General features: G+C 29.1%; 2 protein-coding genes across 4 annotated transcripts; one reads left to right on the top strand and one right to left on the bottom strand.

The window, feature by feature from the left end:
* The first annotated feature begins 355 nt into the window (after positions 1 to 355).
* On the top strand, positions 356 to 10327 carry LOC127063459 (eukaryotic peptide chain release factor subunit 1). 2 transcript variants are annotated; one of them, XM_050993289.1, is made up of 12 exons: positions 356 to 747; positions 895 to 1121; positions 1593 to 1768; positions 1901 to 2028; positions 2217 to 2367; positions 2486 to 2676; positions 2795 to 2924; positions 3005 to 3225; positions 3333 to 3480; positions 3912 to 4022; positions 7260 to 7276; positions 8030 to 10327. In XM_050993289.1, exons 2-10 carry the CDS (start codon positions 1036 to 1038, stop codon positions 3989 to 3991), a joined length of 1311 nt encoding a protein of 436 aa, XP_050849246.1. In that variant the 5' UTR covers positions 356 to 747; positions 895 to 1035; the 3' UTR covers positions 3992 to 4022; positions 7260 to 7276; positions 8030 to 10327. The 2 variants fall into 2 exon arrangements, with proteins under 2 accessions (XP_050849246.1, XP_050849245.1); XM_050993288.1 differs by lacking the exons at positions 3912 to 4022; positions 7260 to 7276 and having other exon boundaries at positions 357 to 747.
* Positions 10328 to 11099: 772 nt separating this feature from the next.
* Positions 11100 to 20106, bottom strand: LOC127063458 (E3 ubiquitin-protein ligase SMURF2). Of its 2 annotated transcripts, none has more exons than XM_050993286.1 (13): positions 19748 to 20106; positions 18563 to 18601; positions 18379 to 18487; positions 18162 to 18295; positions 17806 to 18070; positions 17256 to 17725; positions 16921 to 17170; positions 16627 to 16799; positions 16377 to 16564; positions 15893 to 16290; positions 15370 to 15830; positions 15099 to 15290; positions 11100 to 14864 (listed from the first exon to the last, which is right to left on the bottom strand). In XM_050993286.1, exons 1-12 carry the CDS (start codon positions 19800 to 19802, stop codon positions 15103 to 15105), a joined length of 2730 nt encoding a protein of 909 aa, XP_050849243.1. In that variant the 5' UTR covers positions 19803 to 20106; the 3' UTR covers positions 11100 to 14864; positions 15099 to 15102. The 2 variants fall into 2 exon arrangements, with proteins under 2 accessions (XP_050849243.1, XP_050849244.1); XM_050993287.1 differs by lacking the exon at positions 19748 to 20106 and adding an exon at positions 18896 to 19163.
* Between the last annotated feature and the right edge of the window lie 37 nt (positions 20107 to 20143).

Genomic DNA, 20143 nt, shown 5'->3' with positions numbered 1-20143 from the left:
AAGCAAAGTTTGTGACGTCTCGAAGACGGGCAACTCTAATAGCAAAATCCGATTATAAGTACAATCTCATTGTCGATAGGTGCGCTAATGTAGTCGAATTTACCGTATAGTTTGATACTAAGTCAGTGATTTATTTTTATTTATGATTGGTTAATGTGTCAAGTATCGGAAGGATTAGTTTATTGGATCTTGCCTTGTGATTGGTCCAAATCTTTTCCTCGCTTTATATCGGTCATGCCATTGGTCCGTTCAAAGCTCGTTGAAACCGTTCATTCGATCGAGCTTTGGACCGCCTACAATTATACCTGCGTCTCTATGCGCGACGAAAACCTCGGAGCACCGTTCGCGCATCTAGCTTCCAGTCTTTGCTTCCCATTTTGTAACGTGCAGTACATACGTCTAATGAAGTACTGACGTTTTTGGGTCCTATTTTAATTTGGTCCGGGTCCATTAACACGTTTTTTAGACCGAACGTTCATTTAATAGCGGGACTAAGGACATAAAGGGTCTGAAAAACATCACGAATCCTGCTAGTCGAGAAAATATAACTTTACGTTGTGAGGAAGAAGTGGAAGAAAGAAAGTTGTGGGAAAGAAAGAGAAGTACTGACGTCCCGCTGCGGTGTCGCATGGCCGACGTGTGCATTTCGAAATCTATCGTCGCGTGGTATTCGCCGTGCAGCAGGTATAGACGTTAAAGAGGAATTGCACGTGGCAAGACGATCCTAGAAAGGAACATACACACAAAGTGAGTCCATCGTGCGGTGTATATTTCGACTTAAGACTTATTCGAGTACAGCGTGTACACGTTATGTTGAGCACGTTCTCTGACATAATCTGGTATGAACTGGATCAAAGCAGAAACGTCGGTAAATGAATTGGCCATACGTTTCAGAAGCGAACCTGTGGTACCCGGTTTTCGCGAGGACGCGGGCCACTTTAATCTTTCCAACGAACTTCCTCGATAAATCTGCCGACACGTATTAAATCCGACGAAGATCTCAGAAGCCGCGACCACGCGACTCTACGCACAGCAATGTCCAACGAGGAAACTTCCGCCGACCGCAATGTCGAAATCTGGAAAATAAAGAAACTCATAAAGAGTCTCGAAATGGCTAGAGGGTAAGTAGGTCGGCGTTAATCTTGTTCTTTTAGATATCGTCGATTATTTTATTTTATATTCTGACATATGGTTTCAATAGAAAATGATATGTGTGTAAATTGAATTGAAAAGGTATCAGAATATATTATTTTTAATCGTTTTATGCTTTCCAAAGTGGGAACGTATCGTACGGTATTCGGAGCCTGATAAAATATTCTTTAATGTTCCTACGTAAACTTTTCTAGTGACGGTTTTTGAAGCGGCGTTACCAAAGATTTAAACACATTTAACAAAATCTATGTCGAAGTAAACATATTGTGCAAACATATCTATTCGTTATTTTTAGTTTATTACTTCCCAAGTTTTCTTTTTAAGTATCTATATTATTTCTTAGTATACGCAAATAATAGAATTTATTTAAGGTTAAAATTTCTATTCTCTTGTAATTATTTATGACATAAGATAATTAAATAATGAAAGTATTTTTATAGGAATGGTACCAGTATGATTTCATTAATTATACCCCCTAAAGACCAAATATCAAGAGTAAGCAAGATGTTAGCTGATGAATTTGGAACTGCGTCTAATATTAAGTCCCGTGTAAATAGATTATCGGTTTTGGGTGCAATTACATCTGTACAACATAGGTTAAAATTATATACCAAAGGTAATAATCTTTTTACTTATAGTAATGTTTTTTAGTTATAAAGTTTAATTTAATTTAATGTTTAAAAAATATAAATAGAGCGTATAACTTTTGTATTATTTCTGATATTTTCTGAATAATTATCTGTTTTAGTGCCTCCAAATGGCCTGGTAATATACTGTGGTACTATTGTGACCGAAGAAGGCAAAGAAAAAAAAGTCAATATTGATTTTGAACCATTTAAACCTATTAATACTTCTTTATATCTTTGCGATAATAAGGTATATATAATATTATTTTTACTGTTGCATAATAAGTATCAAGTTTAGACTATTAAATATATATGTAATTTTATAAATTTGTATAGGTTATGTTTTTAATACAAAAAATATTTACACGTTAATAATAATTACATATTAATTACATATTAATACGTTTAATATAAAATACTTACATGTTAATTGTCTAGTTTCATACAGAAGCCCTTACTGCATTACTAGCGGATGATAATAAATTTGGATTTATTGTTATGGACGGTAATGGGGCTTTATTTGGTACTCTTCAAGGAAATACGCGTGAAGTTTTACATAAATTTACTGTTGACCTTCCTAAAAAACATGGTAAGTTTTTAAAGACATTAAAGGATTTAGGAAATTAAAAATTAATAAATCTATGTCATTAACCTTATTTCTGATACATGCTATTGTAAATTTGAAATTCTATTTGTAAAATTTTTAGGTAGAGGAGGCCAGTCAGCTCTTCGTTTTGCTCGGTTACGTATGGAAAAACGACATAATTACGTCCGAAAAGTAGCTGAAGTAGCTACACAACTTTACATTACCAATGACAAGCCTAATATTGCTGGATTGATATTAGCAGGAAGTGCAGATTTTAAAACAGAACTTAGTCAATCAGATATGTTTGATCCTGTAAGTAAATATTTAAACAAAACTCATTTATAAAACTATACATAACGTTGATATATTTAAAAAAAGAAAGGTATTATGTTTATATTATTTTAGTTTTGTTATCATCTTATCATTTTAGAGATTGCAAGCAAAAGTTATAAAGTTAGTTGATGTGTCTTATGGAGGAGAAAATGGTTTCAATCAGGCCATTGAATTAGCAGCTGAATCTTTACAAAATGTAAAATTCATTCAAGAAAAAAAGCTCATTGGTAAGAATATAATCATTTATTCTTTCTTCTTACAAAATATATTTATTAGTTTTTACAATATTGTAATGTTTCTTTATTAGGTCGTTATTTTGATGAAATATCTCAAGATACTGGAAAATATTGTTTTGGCGTAGAAGATACATTAAGAGCTTTGGAATTAGGTAGTGTAGAAACGTTAATTTGTTGGGAGAATTTAGATATTCAACGATATGTTTTAAAAAATCATACAAATGCAGAAGAGAAAGTATTACACTTGACACCAGAACAAGAAAAAGACAAAACTCATTTTACAGATAAAGAGGTATAGTTTAAGTTCTTTGGATCTAACTATTAATGAAATTAAATTAAGTTTATAAATATACGTATATAAAGGTCAAAAAATGTAACGAATAAGTATGTAATTTTTAGAGTGGAGTAGAATTGGAACTTGTGGAATGTCAACCACTACTTGAATGGCTTGCGAATAATTATAAGAGTTTTGGTGCCACCTTGGAAATTATTACAGACAAGTCGCAGGAAGGATCACAATTTGTCAGAGGGTTTGGTGGAATAGGAGGTAAGTTTTTTTGCACATATAATAAACTTGTTAATCTTTATTTTTTTTTAAGCAATTTATGTATTTATATAAATTGTGGAAAATTATTTGTATTACTAATCTTTCATGGCTTCATATCTTATTTTTTAACGTAAATATGAAAAATGGTTGCGTGTACATATAAACAAATTATAACTAATTTTTGTTTTGAATGTAATGTGTTAATAGTATTTTTAAACACTATGATCATTAACGTATTTGGATAAGGTGTATGTACTAATTAGCATTTATCATAACAAATGGTATTAAAAATTTAATATCTTTTCCAAAAAGCAAATTTAATTTTTATGAAACGTGTCCTGATATCATTGTCAACAAAAACTTTAAAGAAATGGCAAGGTAATGAAATGAGGTGCATTAATGTAAACTATAGAGTATATGTTCGTATATAGGAATCCTCCGCTACAAAGTTGACTTCCAGTCACTGCAGGCCGATGAGCCTCTTGATGATGTTGACCTCGATGATTACTAATTTCATCCATGAGATACTCAAAGTCAACCAGGTAGCTGTTTCTCTGTCTTGAGTGCATTCATGTACACTTTGTGTATTATAGATTATTATTTAGAAAACTGGACAAATTTATCAAAATGTTAATGTTAATCAGATGTATATTTTAAATTATATGTTATTTTACATTATTCCAAAATTAAGGAATTAATATCAATTTTTTGCTACTCGTCATTCAACAAAAATCATTTTCATTGGCATTGCAGTATTTAAAAAGATTTGTCTACATTATTCTTTCTTGATCATTTCAACATTGACATTAACAAAAGTTAGTTAACTTTAATTATTATTCTAATAATCATACCGGATAAATTAATTATAAATTAATTATATGCATTTTTGTACATTATATTGAAATTTTATATATTTGATAACTAGAAAAAAATGATATTTATATTGCATGTTCCTGATTTTTATGTAGTAAATTTGTCCAGAATGTTTACAGTTATTTTTATTGAGTTTCTCACTAAATAGTTTAGTTTTGATTCTTCTGTACAAAAGTAGTACATAGATGTCTCTTGCAATGATTTTGAATGTGATAGTGAAACCATTAAACACACAAAATTCAGAGACAAAGATGTGCATTCAAAGATGTTATTGAATTTTAAAGATGCTTTTTTGCGTAATGGTTTTCCTTAGAGGGTGAATAGAAATGTAAAATAGGAGCTATATAATCTTTTACAATACATTTTCAATTTAGACCATTATATTTGTATGACATTCAGTAACAGCAAAAAATTTTATATGTAGTAAGGTGTATTTTTTGTATATATTCTCATTCAGTTTTTAACAAAAAATTAAATAATGAAAGAGATTTTTACGTTCTATTATTATGTATTAACAGATTGTTTTTTCAACATGGAAATGTGTATTTGTTAGCGATTCATATTCCTTTTAGTTCAAAAGTTATATTTGTTTATATTAACATTATATTGACAAATAATTATAATAAAGTAGGTTAATATAACATGGTGGAAAATTGTTTAATGAATGCATTATCAAATGGCCACACAAAAATCTTAAAATATTTAATTTTTTTATGTTGCACATGTAGGAATGTACACAAGGAAACTGATTTATCAATATTAATTTAAAAAAACAAAAAAAAACCTATTTTTTTAGATGTATGTGCATGTATATTGGGAGATTTAAACTCATGTTGTAGCAAAGATGTAATGATTTCCACATTAATAAGATTCTATTAAGTCTAATTCATTTTTTGTTATATTAAATATTTATGTATGCAAATACATACTACATAATTAGAGTTATATGGATTAGGTGATATTAAGAGGTGATTGCAAATTTAGTAAAATTATTTCACTATCACAAAAACATGTATTTGTTAGATAAAGGATATACAAATAGTATATTATTTCTATAGAACATAAACGAAAATCTTTTTGTTGTATAATTGCATAAGAAAAAAATCAATTTAAACTGAACGTAGTTTTAATTTCTAATATATAATAATTGCACTGCATAGATATATTTTTTGAATGGATTTATAAAGAAAGAATTTAATGCATCTTTACAGTACAAAAAAAGAATGTCTGCGATATCATGAAGTTACAACCTAAATATTGGCTTTCGTTATAATAAAAGGTCAATATTAAAAAGTTTAAGAAAATCTGAGATTAAATCTATAAAAATTGATGGATTAATATTTATGCTATAATATAATAACTCTCAAGTAAATGATATAATAGTCATAATTCTGTAATTGTTGCATTCTCTTAATCTGTAAGATACACAAAGTGTAAAGTCATTTTAATGCTTTTTTACACTTTTATTATACTAAAGAAAGCCTGATTTAATGACACAGTATGAATTCAAAAAAAAAAGCTACTCTAACTAAAGTCTGATTATTTAAAGGAAAATTAATGAACTCACATGAATAATGAATATACTAACTTTACTAATGATTATTATCCCTGTAATCTTTAAGGGAACGATAATTGTAATTATACTAATGATTATTAACTACTGGTTTTCTTACAATATAATCTAGATTTAGAATGCATCCTTGGCATTTTTATAAAAAAGCCAGTGACTATCACAACAGTGTGTAAGTCACTTGTTTTAAATAAATAAAGGTTTTATATATTCTGGTTGAGATATGAAGCTTCTTTGTTAATATTATCCTATATTTAAGAATGTTGTGTAAATCTATTTTACATTCTAAGTCTTTTTAGCAATCACCATGATATGATTATAAAAAAAATTAAACAAGTTTTTATTTTCTTTTTTTACTAGTTATTATTTTTATAAGTGAAAAATTGCATTAGAATACCAATGGCAAATTCTAGATAAATTTTATTAAAAGCACACTCAAATATTACACAAATTTTGTTATTTTATACACTTTTTCTTATTTTATATTTCTATATATTCCTTTAGAAAAATGTGTGAATATTTGTTCTTCTTTTGTTTTGTTTAGACAATGTTGCTTTTGCACTATATTGCTATAACTACTATTTGATGCTTAATATACAAAAATATTAGCTTTACTATATTTATTATTATAATATATTTCTGCTTGATTCATTTTGTTTTATATTTCGCACGATATATATTATAAGTATTGTGATATTTGGAGATTCCAAATTATATATATTTTCCAAATTATATTCAAGTTCAATTAATTGCATTTATTTTATTTTATATCAAAATTAAGGAAATAATTTGTTTTATTTATTTACACAACCGTACATTATATATGATATTTTCTTTTACAAATAATAAGATATATCAATATATCTAATGAATTCAATATTAAGTAATGCATAAATGATTAAGTATCGCTTGTTGCATGCTATGCTATAAGCAATTTTAGATTGAATCCATCACCAAAGTTACAATAACAGTGTTTTTTTGTAATTAATTTATTTAATATTTTTTAATTATATAGTTTTTAGTTTTATTGGGCCAAATTTGCTTGAATTGGCAAAATATAAATTATGGCAATTTTCTAAGAAACATATGTAACTATTGGAATTATCATAATTTGTTTTTTATTTTGTTTCAATTTAGTAAATTATTTATATTAAACTAATCATAAAATTTTTTGTATCATATTTTTTTTAATAACACATTTAATCGATAATTAAAATTTCTATTCATATTAATACTTTGGCAATGGACATAGATTATGAATAATTGTAACATTCTCACAATGCTTAACAGAGCTAATCTCTTTGAGAAGTACTAATTAAAGTCTTGTTTCTGTTAGCTCGCATACTGGGAAAGGTACAGTACTTGCTTTTTATTAAGACTAGTAACAAGAAAAAAATTAAATAATTATTTATTTTTGACCTTTACTATTTTAGAATGTTATACATTGTATGCAGGGAATGTTTTGTATTATTACAATGTAGGAGTATTATAGATCATGAAGTAGTAAAATTTTTTAATTTTTTTTTTTTTAAGATGTTCAACTTATTGTAGAGATCCCTTTTAGCAGCTATTAGAAGCAGTGGAGCACAATAGTCACTTATACTGCCAATTAATACAAATTTTAAATTATACATTTGAATGATATTTATTATTGAACCAAAACAATCCATTACACTATGTATAACATTCATATGAAATAAAACATTATAATGTTAATTTATATAATTATTGTTAACGTATTAAATTTTCAACTTCTATAAATATTTCTTTTACACATTATAATATATATATATATATATTATATATAATTTTTTCTTTTCTTTTTTTTCATGTTAATGGTCTTAAATTACTATTGTCATTGAAACAATGTTTTTCTAATTTGAATATTTCTTTGATATCAAATGGAACTAGTATTCTGTTAATATCATAGAAATTTACAAAAGCACTGTTATAACAATATAAATTTGATATAAAATAAAAACATGATATATTAGAATAATAATATATTAGAATATGAAAAATTTTTTATTTTAAACAGATATTTATGCACTAATATTATTATTATATTATTTATTTAATGATAAACATTCGTATGTTGTTTTGCAGGTATTCTACGTTACAAAGTGGACTTTCAAAGTATGCAGCTGGAAGATATTGAAATTGATAGTTTCGATCTGGATGACTATTAAATTCCCGATTTGACAAAAACACGATTCTCTTAGCTTCGAAATGGAAAATAGCACGTACCTCTTTGCATTGTATTTCAAGAAAAGTATGCAAAGATGCACGTTGCAAAATAATTATTTGATGCGGTACATAGGGTATCATCAGGAAATTATTGTCTAGACTATGAACATCAAGCAGCTAGCAATTTACACAGGACAGTGCGGAAAAAATGGTGCGTTGGTAACAGTTCATACCTGTTAATAACAACAAAGGCAACTCGAAGACTGTGACACTTAATTAAGCCAGCTTGATATCTGCCTACTCCACACATTACCTACTATGTTCTTTGATTATTCACATGGATTTATTTAATAACTTGCTCAAACAATGGTATCATGTAGAATTGTACAGTATATGATTTGAGGTATATCATTTTCTCTCACATCGACGTTTATCATCTTGTCATCGTGCTATTAAAAAAAGTGGTTATTCATAAATACAGTTCTAGCATAATTTTTGTTCACATACGATCATAGCTGAGCTGTAATAAACTGATTGTCATAAACTTAAATGTGCGTATCGTGCATTCTATACCAATTGCAAAATTCATATGAATAATAAAAAGCTCTGTACATATACATAAATTTTTAATGGCACAGTTGCCTTAGGAGAAACAAAATCTTTCCGTCTTAACGAGTGATACACATACAAATGTAAGAACAGTTTCTTAAAATCGATATTGCTTTATTGCTGGCTCGCGATTCTTAGATTTTGTACACCCACGACTGTACATAACAAATGCTGTATAAGCGTATCAACCTAATCTCTTAATTGTTGAAGAGGTTCGCCTCAATGGTAAGATAAATTTTTGCAATATAAGAATAACAGTTACTAAAGATATTACAAATATTATAATTAAATTTTTAATTTGTCTTGCTTATTTGTACAATGCCTTTGTAATAAACAGTACTGTAAATGTATAAATGTGAAGAGAATGCAATGTGCGATGTTGGCAATGTATCCTTTATAAAAAAAAAAAGAAGAAAAATATTATAAGGAATAGTTTTTTTCTTAATGCTGTGAAATTTTCGATAAATGATGTCTGTTTATTTACATCATACAATACTTCATTTACTTTAGGATTTTTCTGTGCAAGGCATGCATCCTAAAATACTATTTTACGACGAGCAAGATCAATAAAAATTTGATTTGCTGTCGTGTACAACGAATTTTTAATAGATTAAAAAGAACAAAAATAACATTCAATCTTTTAATTTAAATGAGAGAAATTTTTGGATGTTCCAATCTATATAATATAATATCAAAGATTTAAGAGCCATAATTAAAAAATGTATCTTGGATAAACATATAACTAATAATTTGAAAATATATTTTTGAAGAAAATAGTTTGTGTGTTGTAGGTTGTTCTAATATGTTATGTTTACGTTTCTGACGAGCATTTTTTATTTATTTTGTTTTTAATGTTTCTAAATGTAATTGACGTGAGTTATTTGTTGGTATAAAGAATTGCAGAAAGTATGATTTTAAACATATATAAAATTTTAATCAAGATTCAAGTATCATGGGAAAAGTATTGCGAAATATGAAGTTTTTTGATTAGGCATAATAATTCGGAAAAGAATTAGTTTAAATCATAGCCATAAAATCCATAGCGTTTTAATCTTTTTGGTAAGAGTGGAGATGTTTATTACACTGCCGAATAGTACGACGCAATAAAGTATCGCCGAGCACAGTATCTACTATAAAAATAAGTTCAATTTGGAACTGTTCGTTGTTTACATTACTATTAGCTCGTAATTTACATTTAGAAGTTCATAGATTATTTTCAAACTATTTTAATATTACAAATGTATCTTATTCGATCAACGACCAATTAACATTTAAACGAATGAACGAATGTTATGCTATCTCGATCATCATGATTTATTATCTTTTATTTGATAATAAATTTTCGTTCGATAAACCTTCATAATATTCATGAGAAGAAGACCAATAGATTTAATTCTCGATTTTGTAAAAAACAATATTTATGCAGAGGAACTCTTTCGTACAAGTATGTAGGAATTATAGCCTATTACGAGGGGTCAAGAAGCGTACATTCATATGTTCATTCGAATTGGGTAACGTTCCAAATGTTAGATTTAAATATCAAATTTTTAAGAAAATATGTTAATTTGATAGTATGCAATAAATGAGAAAATATTCATCTAGGATTTATATGGAAAATGTTGCCGCGCAATTGACAGTGCATAGCAGCTCAAACCTGATTGGCTACTATTTGAATCCACAGTAACCACGTGATCTTCAAGTGATACAATTTAGTACAGTTATTAACGTTATATTACTGTGATTAATAAATATATTTGATTAAAAACAGAAAAATGTGTGAGTGATAATTTAGGTGTGCCACAATATACTGTAAATTGATTATGTATATAATCATTTACAAAAGAACAATTTTAAATGTACAAATAATTCTAATCGAAGTTTTTGCACATTATGTAGGTACGATGTCGCAATGATTGGAGACTTTCGATATCATACATTCCTTGAGTTAAAATAAATAAATATTATTAAATTTATGTATAATTTATATATATATATGTATGTATATATATATTATTTAAATAAGTAAATAATTTTTAGGAGAATCTTGATGTCGCCTAATCGAAGTCTTACATTGGATCGAGGTGTTATCAAATTTCGTGGTAAGTTAAATTTCAATGTTAGTTGTTGTTTATGTCCTTAATAACTTGTGAACAGTTCGTGATCAGTCGTGGAGTAGTTTACAGTGATGTTGTTTGGTCGTCGTATACGCTCCTAAGAAAACTCGTTTCAAGAGATGCAGGTAAGATATATATATATATATATATATATATATATATATATATATATATATATTCTTAAGTATAATAATGAAATGTTTGTATCGTTAATAATCTGTAATTTTTAACTGTAATTTTGCGGTCGATTGAGGAGTACTTTACAATTTACTTGTTACTGTTTATTGTTTACATTCCTAAGAACTGATTACGCCAAAATATAGATAAGTATATACGCACACACACACGCACGCACACACATTTCTGTTTAATTATAATAGAAACGATAATAAATGAAAACTAAGCGTTAAGAGAATTCGTACCTTTGGACATTTTATTAAAATATACATTTCATCCAAAATACAAAAGGAAAAGATGTATTTACAGTTGTGTCCGTCGAATGTTATACGTAAGAATGATACTAGTAATAACGCCACATTCGCGAAAATAGCAAGAGATATAATCGTTTAGTAACAATAGTACTGTTTCATAAATATACATATTATATCAATGAACAGCAGCAGATCGATGGATTGAGTTTGATATAGTCTAATATGAAATCGTTCTTATATAAAACGATTCTTAATTTATTAACAGTGCTATATATTCTCTCTCTTTCTAATACAATTGGCTTTCTAACCATTCTTTTTGTTTAGTCGAACCATCGACGGACTAAGAAATGACAATTAATACCACATGAACTTTACTGATTGACTTAGCTATCGTAAACGAACAATCTTGGAAATGAGAAAACGTGTAAAGTCAATAACTATAGAGAATGAAATATATAATATATAAATTATTATATAATATTTTTCTTGATCGAAAACAGAAATTGCAATAGCGCAATTGACAATCGTGCTTTGTATTATTTTCTATGAAAAATGTTCATTATTGTATTTCAAAATATTGATAATATATGCATTTATTGCATTTACGTACTTATGAATAGATTTCGATCATTATTTTGTGAAATTTTTTTAGGAAGTTAAGGCTAAGTATTAGATAAAATGTTTTTTTATCAATACGTCATACTACATCTTCCTTAAGGATATTGTCTTATTTTCTGTATTTTCTAACACCTTAAACTTCATTTGAGACATGACGTTCATTAAGAAGTTCATAAATCTATCATTTTAATTTTTCTAAAAGCATTTAACAATCGTGTAATATATATATATTTTTTTTTTACTCGAACAATACCAATATTATTTTACTTGCTGAGATTTCGTAAAATTATGTAAGTAAATTGATCCTAAATATTTTTTTTTGTCTAAGAGATTATTTTTCAAAATATTATTTCAAAATATTTTTATATATATTTGATTCTGGTATTGTACATTTTGACATAACAGCAATCGAAAGATAATTCTTTTGTCATGTTATACATATCTCTTTTTCAAAATACTTCTTTAACTATTCATATCTTTATCTTGTTAATAGTATATGTATATATTATATTAATTAAAAAATCATAATAAACTCTGCAAAGATTTATATAATCTTTATAAAGATCATGATATGTTATGGATCAAGCATTATTCTCAATGAAATTCATATCTAAATTTAAAGGTCAAATGCACAACTTCCTTTTCGTAAAAATATATCGACACTATAGAATTCTCAAAAGCAGTAACTATACGCAAGGCACTATCAAGGCCTACTTCTCATCTAAATAAAAAAAAAAATGTTTAATGAAGATCCTATATTATCACATACAAAAAAAATGTTTTTAATAGTATAGCATATAGCTGAAAATTTAGTACCCTTTTTCTTAATAAAAAAAAATCATTATGTGCAACGGTGCATATATCTGATTACATTTCTTTAATATCTTTCCGTTGTCCGTTTACTGCTTTTGTCATATTTTATATATTTAATTATAAGCAAGATACTATATCAATTTTAAAGTTGCAATAAATCAAGAAATTATAGAATTTTTTTTTTTAAACATATTATGTTAATTTAAAAACAATTAACCCTCTATTGATAATTTGGTTTACTATGAATTGCAACATTAACTTATTCCTTCATTAGAATAAACATCAAAATTTGAAGTATAAAACTTTGTGACTACCCTTACATAAACATCAATACAAGTAACAATAACTACATTTCCATAATAACCAAATTGGCAAATATTAGTTTCTAATCATATCTCTTAGCCAATATTATAAAGTGTTACTAGCATTCCATGCCCACTGATATCTGTATGCAAGTACAATAGAAAGGCAGTGATAATTGGAATGTTAACAATACTTTGTAAACTTAGCTAAAACTTAAATATGAACATTAGATATTTTTCATTACAAAAGTGTCAATAATATATGATAATTCGTTTTAATTTTAATGAGACATATATATGCCTTCGTTTCATTTTGGAATAAGATTAGCAAAATATAAATATCAAAACAACTTATTTATATAAAAATGAAATCAATCTGCCAATTTTCCATGGTCTGTAAAATATTTTTTTTTAGATATTTCATTCGTTATTCAATCTCATTTTATGATATGTTTGATCACAGTTATGTGCACATAATATTATAACATAATAATATAATAATACAAAACGATCATTAGTGCTATTGGATACTAAATATCTTTACAATGTCGAGTCAAATATTAGGATCTAGATGAAGAGTTTGTATGATAAATAAAAGATTACTCTATATCCTACCCCATTATCTCAATATAAGATATAGGCATGTGTGTGAACAAGCAAAAGAATCAATACAAGCACATTATAGTAGATGCACATGTATGATGTTTTTATGAATTTACTATTTCCTTAAATTTTAAATTAAAGCTAATGTACATAATGTATGCTAGAATAAACGCATTTTATAATGTCTTGTCAACTATCTGATTAAGACATTATGTGGTACTATATTATTTTTATATTAAGCTTTACTAAATTATGTACAACTTGTTATATTGTTTGGTACTAACCACTTTTGAACAAGCAATAATAATAATCTTTATGTCATAATTTGCACAGCAATAACAACTCTTATCAATTGCATTATGCAATTTTTTAACATAAGTGTTATATTGCAGAAAAATCCAGAGAGAAAATATCTTAGTTTGGAAAATGAATTACATATTTATATATAATTATGATTACTAATAAAAACACTACTTTATACTTCTAAGCCTTGATATAAAAACATATTATTGAACTTCAAATTTATTTACATACATTTGTTTATACTTTTAAATATAAAAGAGAATGTTAAATCTGGAAAATGAGCAAATTTATAAAGTTTTATTAGAAAGTTTTTAATGCACTTTAATGCAAAAAAAATTTTTTGATATATGTATTTCATTCTTTCATATTATTAAACTAAGATGTTTTTCTCTGCTGGTAATTATATATGACAGAAATACTTCGTAACTACTCTCATAATTATACTGATACATATATACAAATTTTACTCATATTTCCCATAGACACCATGGACCGTTATAAATAATACAACTTTAAATACTAATTTCCCATCACTGTTACTATCTAATATTATAATTGTATTCATTAGGATAATTTTTTTTTTACAATAACTATCATTTATCTGACTGTACATTTCTAATTTTGTGCTATTCCAAAAATATATGAATACAGGTATTGACATCTGCATTTTTGTTTTGTTTATACTCATTAAGTATATTGAAAACTCTAAGAGACAGTTATATACTACTACATGCATGAACTTATTTTTATGTGCATCATCAATTTTTTAAATAAACGATATTGTAATTTCAGTCCATGTTTGTGTTAGAAAAGAGTATCATGAATACTCCAACATCATCTTATTTGTGCATTCGTAATGAAAACAAAGCCTTAGATACAAATGTATGTATGTATTGGGCAGTGATGGGGTATGTTGGAGATAATTCTGTCAGTATAAGAAATCTGCAAACTTATAACAATCCTGTGAAATATTAAAAAAATATACTTAAATATTTGTATGCATTAATATTATTGCACTATATTCAGTTTTTATTAGTATTAATCTAGAGTCACTGTATTTTTTTGCTGAATTTGTTTCTATTAATATAAATATTTATTTTTATTTAAATGTAAATTTAAATATGTAATATGTAGATTTCTTACTAATACTCGAAAATTTTTTGACGATTTGGAAGTGTATAACGAATACACATACCTTATTACTCAACAGCAAATCCACAAGTTTCTTCAACAGCTTGTGTAAGTTTATCCAACATTTTCTGATAACTTGGATAGCTTTGTGGAATATCTATCCTATTAAAACAAGTATGTGCTTTTGGCAAATTTTCACTAGGTGCATCTACAGCATGAATTGTGAAGAGGCGTGGACCTGAAGCTCCTGTTGAGCCTTTATTTTAACAGAAAAAATAACAATTCATTGTAGTATCTTTTTGTTTTCTTTTTTTAAACATGTCATCGAGTATTACCTTGTAAAGCCTTAAATCCTTGTAATGGAACTCTCGAACTGCCAGTAACAAATTGAAGCAATCTTGCTCTCATTTCTTCTCCATAAGATTCAACTATTTGCCAAAACCATTTTACTACAGGTGTGTCGGGTGTACAATGTTTTAACCTTGTATGTAGTTTCCAGTCGTTTATGTCAATAGTACCTAAACCTCCAATAACTAATTCCAATTCGCGTTCGTCGAATGGCCTTAATAATGGCGGAGGAATCAACTCATGAAAGCCTTTTTGTAATGCCAAAAATTGTTGTTCGATTCCGCGCATAAATCGATAATTTACATATAATCGAACGTATTCCCTTTTATTTTCTTCCGTGACTTGTATATCTTTCCCACCAGGTTTTAACTCATGATTTTTCAAGACTCCGAAACTGCTATGTTCAACAGAAAATGTAGCATCCAAGACACCATCTATGCTATTTTCTCTATTAACATAAAAAGAAATATTAGGATATTACTTTGCAAGAAAATATAATCGATTACTTACAACATCCATGTAAGACTTCTATGCAATTCAGGATCAACTCCTTCTATATCACTGAGAGTAATAGCTTTATTTAATAGCATCTTATAGAATGGAGTGGTAAAACCACCATCTATATGATGCCCATGAAAAACTGCTATTCCTATGATTCTACCGGCAAAATGAAAGTATGATAAATGTTCGGGATTTATCCCCGAATCTGGATTTATTTGTAATGTATAATTGTCATCTCTTGAATACTGAAACAGTCCATACTGAGGATTTAACATTTCATGTGATAACAAATAGAGCCATTCTCGTGCTACTCCGCCATAATCAAGACCTTCCTCTCCTCTAAATTTAACCATAAGTCTTTTACGCATGTCTTTTGGACGCATTTTCATAATCAGTCTGTAAGATTCCTAAAAGAGATAAAAATAACTTCATATAGACGTAATTAAACAATTTTATAAATATTTCATAATCGTGAAAGTAACGTTCTATCTACCTCAAATATTTCGTTTCTTGATACTTCCAATCTACAGTGTCCACTTTGTGGTTGAAGTGCATTTAATTCTGCCCTTAGACATTTTAATTTAGCTACCAAATCTCGCTTGTATTTTGGAAGAAGTTCGCTCTCCATAAGTTCTTTTGGCAAATCTGATACAGTCTGCGTTTGCGGTGTTGAGGTTTCCACTATAAAAAGAATATTAAATAAATAAAATGAAAGAAATAATTAGTTCGTCGTTTCGACTTACATGTCGGTGAATTATTATTGCTTCCATTTTCAATTCTTGGCCTTTGTTGATTAGTGGAAGGTTGAGGTACAGATGATACAGGAGTATCCACTGCTACTGATTCATTTGCCGTTGTAGGTGAATTACTAGGATTTCCAGAGACCTGATTACTTGTGCTGTTGTTTTGTCTCCTACTATATAATAAAATAGATATGTCACCTGTTTATCTTTCCGCATTAATAAAACATATTAAATTTCGTTAATTCGTAATTCGTTTTTTTTTTTTAAGGACGTCGATAAACATAAAAAACTTACTTTAATAGATTACTTATGATTTGGCTAGAGAGCCGTGGATCTGTAAATTGTGTTGTTCTGTTATTATGATCTACAAAATATACACGTCCGCTTTGAGTCTGTCTCATTTCCCATCCACTAGGTAATGGCCCTAGTTCACTTGCTAATTCATTGGCTGGTAAGTCACGTGGTATTCGGGGATCATGCCATGTTGATGTTCCAGTTGGAACGTGATAAAAATATACTTGTCCTTGTTGAGTTTTTCTCATTTCTATAAAAAATATTGTGTGTTTATATTTTTTAAACGTATGTAATAAGACGGATTAGTTTCTCGTTTAACTTTAAATTAAATCTACCATATCCTCGTGGTAAGTCCATAGGTTGAAGAGGTTCGTTTCTTCTTTCAGCACTGAGCGCTGCATTATTTCTGTTTCTGTTGCTTCGATTAGGCCTTCGTGGTTGAGCATTGTTAGAACGTTCTATACGCCCGTTCGCATTTTGATTTCCATTTTGTTCATCAGTGCTTCGTACAGGTCGCCGATCTCTTATCGCAGACGACGGTGGAGTATTTCTTATGTGTTGTTGACTTTGTTGACTCCTATTTTGTTGTTGAGTTGGTGTATTTCTAGGAGTATTTTGAGCTGAACTATCTCTACTAGGCGTTCTGCTAGACGTTCCTTCTCCATTCCATTCTGGTGTGCCTTGTAGAACGGTAGGACTATCTGTCCTAACATTTGGTGGACTACCACTGCCACTGGGGGAAGTAGGCTCTGAATTAGGTAATGGTGGTGGTTCTGGAGTAGTCGGTATAATAGCATTGCTAGGCCTAATAAAAACAGTAGATATTAGAAGAATATTACTAAAGGAAAATATATCAACTGTTTACGTTTAAAAGAACTATAATACCGGGTATTTGGACGAATCCATTGCGTCGTTCTGGTGTAATGATTAATGTAATATAATCGTCCACTTTGAGTTCTTCTTTCTTCCCATCCATCCGGTAGGTCAGTTGGACAACTCAAATCACCAAGAACATCAACTACAGCATTATGGCCGACTGTGTTACTCACAGCACCATTATGTCCATCTCTAGATAACAAAGACACAACTATTTGCCCTTTGACAACATCTGTATCTTCGGAATGAGCTTTGCAAAGGTCTAAACGTTGATCTAAAAGTAGGTGATAAATCTAGTTATAATAACATTATCTGCTATCGATAGTGTTAACGTATCAACAAACGAAATAATGCAAAGGACTTACACCCAGTATCTTTCAATCTTTGTATTGTGTTCGATAATATACGCACACATCCTAGAAAGCCACCACCTTGTTTCTTATGAATTTTTCTATGATTCCACACTGATATAGTAATGCCATCATTTTTCCCAATATACCTATAAATATATATTTTTCTTATATAATATATGTGTAAATAGATAGATGAATGTAATTGCATTTATGATAAAAAAGAATTTACAGATCATAGTGCTGATTCCACTTAGGGGCTAATGTAGCTTTGCAAGTGTCTGTACTGTGACACTGACCAGAACCATCGACGGTTATTTTAGCAAAGGGATCAGGCAGGCCTAAAAACAGATTCTTATCTTAATCAAAATACTTTGCGAAACATAAAGTACATATAAAGAGCAAGAGATACTCACGAAATAGATCTTTTCTGGCAAGATTACGGGCACATAAAACTGAAAATATTTGAAAATTATTATTTAAACGGCAGTCAGAATTCTTTCAAAAGTTTTCATTATGAACCATATTCTTGTATGTTACTAACTTATTAAAAAATATATGAAATATTATTTTATACCAAAACATTGTAAAAAAGGTGATAAATGAATGATAAGAAAAAAGATTTTTAGAGTTCAAAGAATCAATTAAACTGCATTGATAAACAGCGTATAATATCACGGTTGATGAATTTTTTATCGATGTAGGGAAATACATTCTAATATTATATATATCATATGTTCAACACATACGTTCCATTTGATTTCGATTCAAGCATATCTTTTATCTTGTTAATAGAACAAAATGCACAAATGGAAACAAGGAATGACAATTAAATTAAATTAAATTAAATTAAATTAAAATTAGATATGATTTTGGAAAGGATTAAAAAGTAGCGGGTAAAAGTGAAGTAGTTTTAAGGTCGTAATTCCGGTCAATTCGCAGATCGTTTCAATCGGTGTTACATCCATACGAGGGGAGAGCGATGGGGGAGAGTAAGCGAAGTAATTAAGTTGAGAGGAGATAGAAAGAACGGTCGGAAACGAACGTCCTCGAGAAGGAGCCCTCCCGGAGCGCGCCTATCCGTGGGGTCTTGACCTCTGTCAGGGAGTTGCCATAACCAAAACGATGAAAATCGTCGTGACGAGGGATTAGAGGAGTTTTTGGTGGGGTGGACGAGGACGAGAAAACGAATGAGAGAGTAGCCGAGATGTAGCATTTTGACATTTAACGATAGCGCTCGCGTCCGAGCTCGTCGGTTTGCGGAGTAAAACTAAGTTTTCATATCGTAAGTTTCATATCGTATATGGAAAATGAAACGCGTAAGAGGGAGAATTAAAGACGGTAGTAAATCTTACGTGTGCGAAGATAAGTTTAAAGTGAGCGAACGACTAAAGAAGGAAGAAGAAAAACGGTAGGAATGAAGGAAGGAAGGAAGGAAGGAAGGAAGGAAGGAAGGAAGAAGGAAGGATGATGTAGGAAAAAAAGGAAGAAGGATAGAGTCGCGTGCAAGTCGTCCGGCCAACTTTCACGCTCCTTCTCCTTTATCGAGGTATACGACATCGTCGTATCATAGGCATTGCCCTTTCTCGTCCTTCACTCACTCGTCAAACGAATCTTCATGGCCCCGTTCCTCCTGCTACCGCCGGGATTCGACATTTTCCACGAACATTTAACGCTTCTCACCGCACATCGGCACTCTAAATTGGTAAATAAAGTTACTCCTTACGCGATAGTGTACATCACACACGCGCAACGATCTACGATCGACTGGCCTCCAGTCGACTCCCCGCGATTCTCGATTAACTAACTCCCGCTTCGATATATCGACCGCCATCTTCTCTTTGAACTCGTTATACTTTCATCGAGATTTCAGGCGCCTCTTTCAACGGTAGTCGTTTCTCTCTCGCGATTTAACGCTAATTGCTTCCATTTAATTGTCTCTTCGAACTTGTTTATCACACGTATATACGTAGAATATTAAAAACTCATCGATTTTA

This window comes from Vespula vulgaris, chromosome 4 (genome assembly GCF_905475345.1).
Source record: "Vespula vulgaris chromosome 4, iyVesVulg1.1, whole genome shotgun sequence".
In the NCBI taxonomy this organism is placed as follows: domain Eukaryota; kingdom Metazoa; phylum Arthropoda; class Insecta; order Hymenoptera; family Vespidae; genus Vespula; species Vespula vulgaris.
Note: the sequence above shows the minus strand (reverse complement) of the source record. Positions and strands in the feature narration are given on the sequence as shown.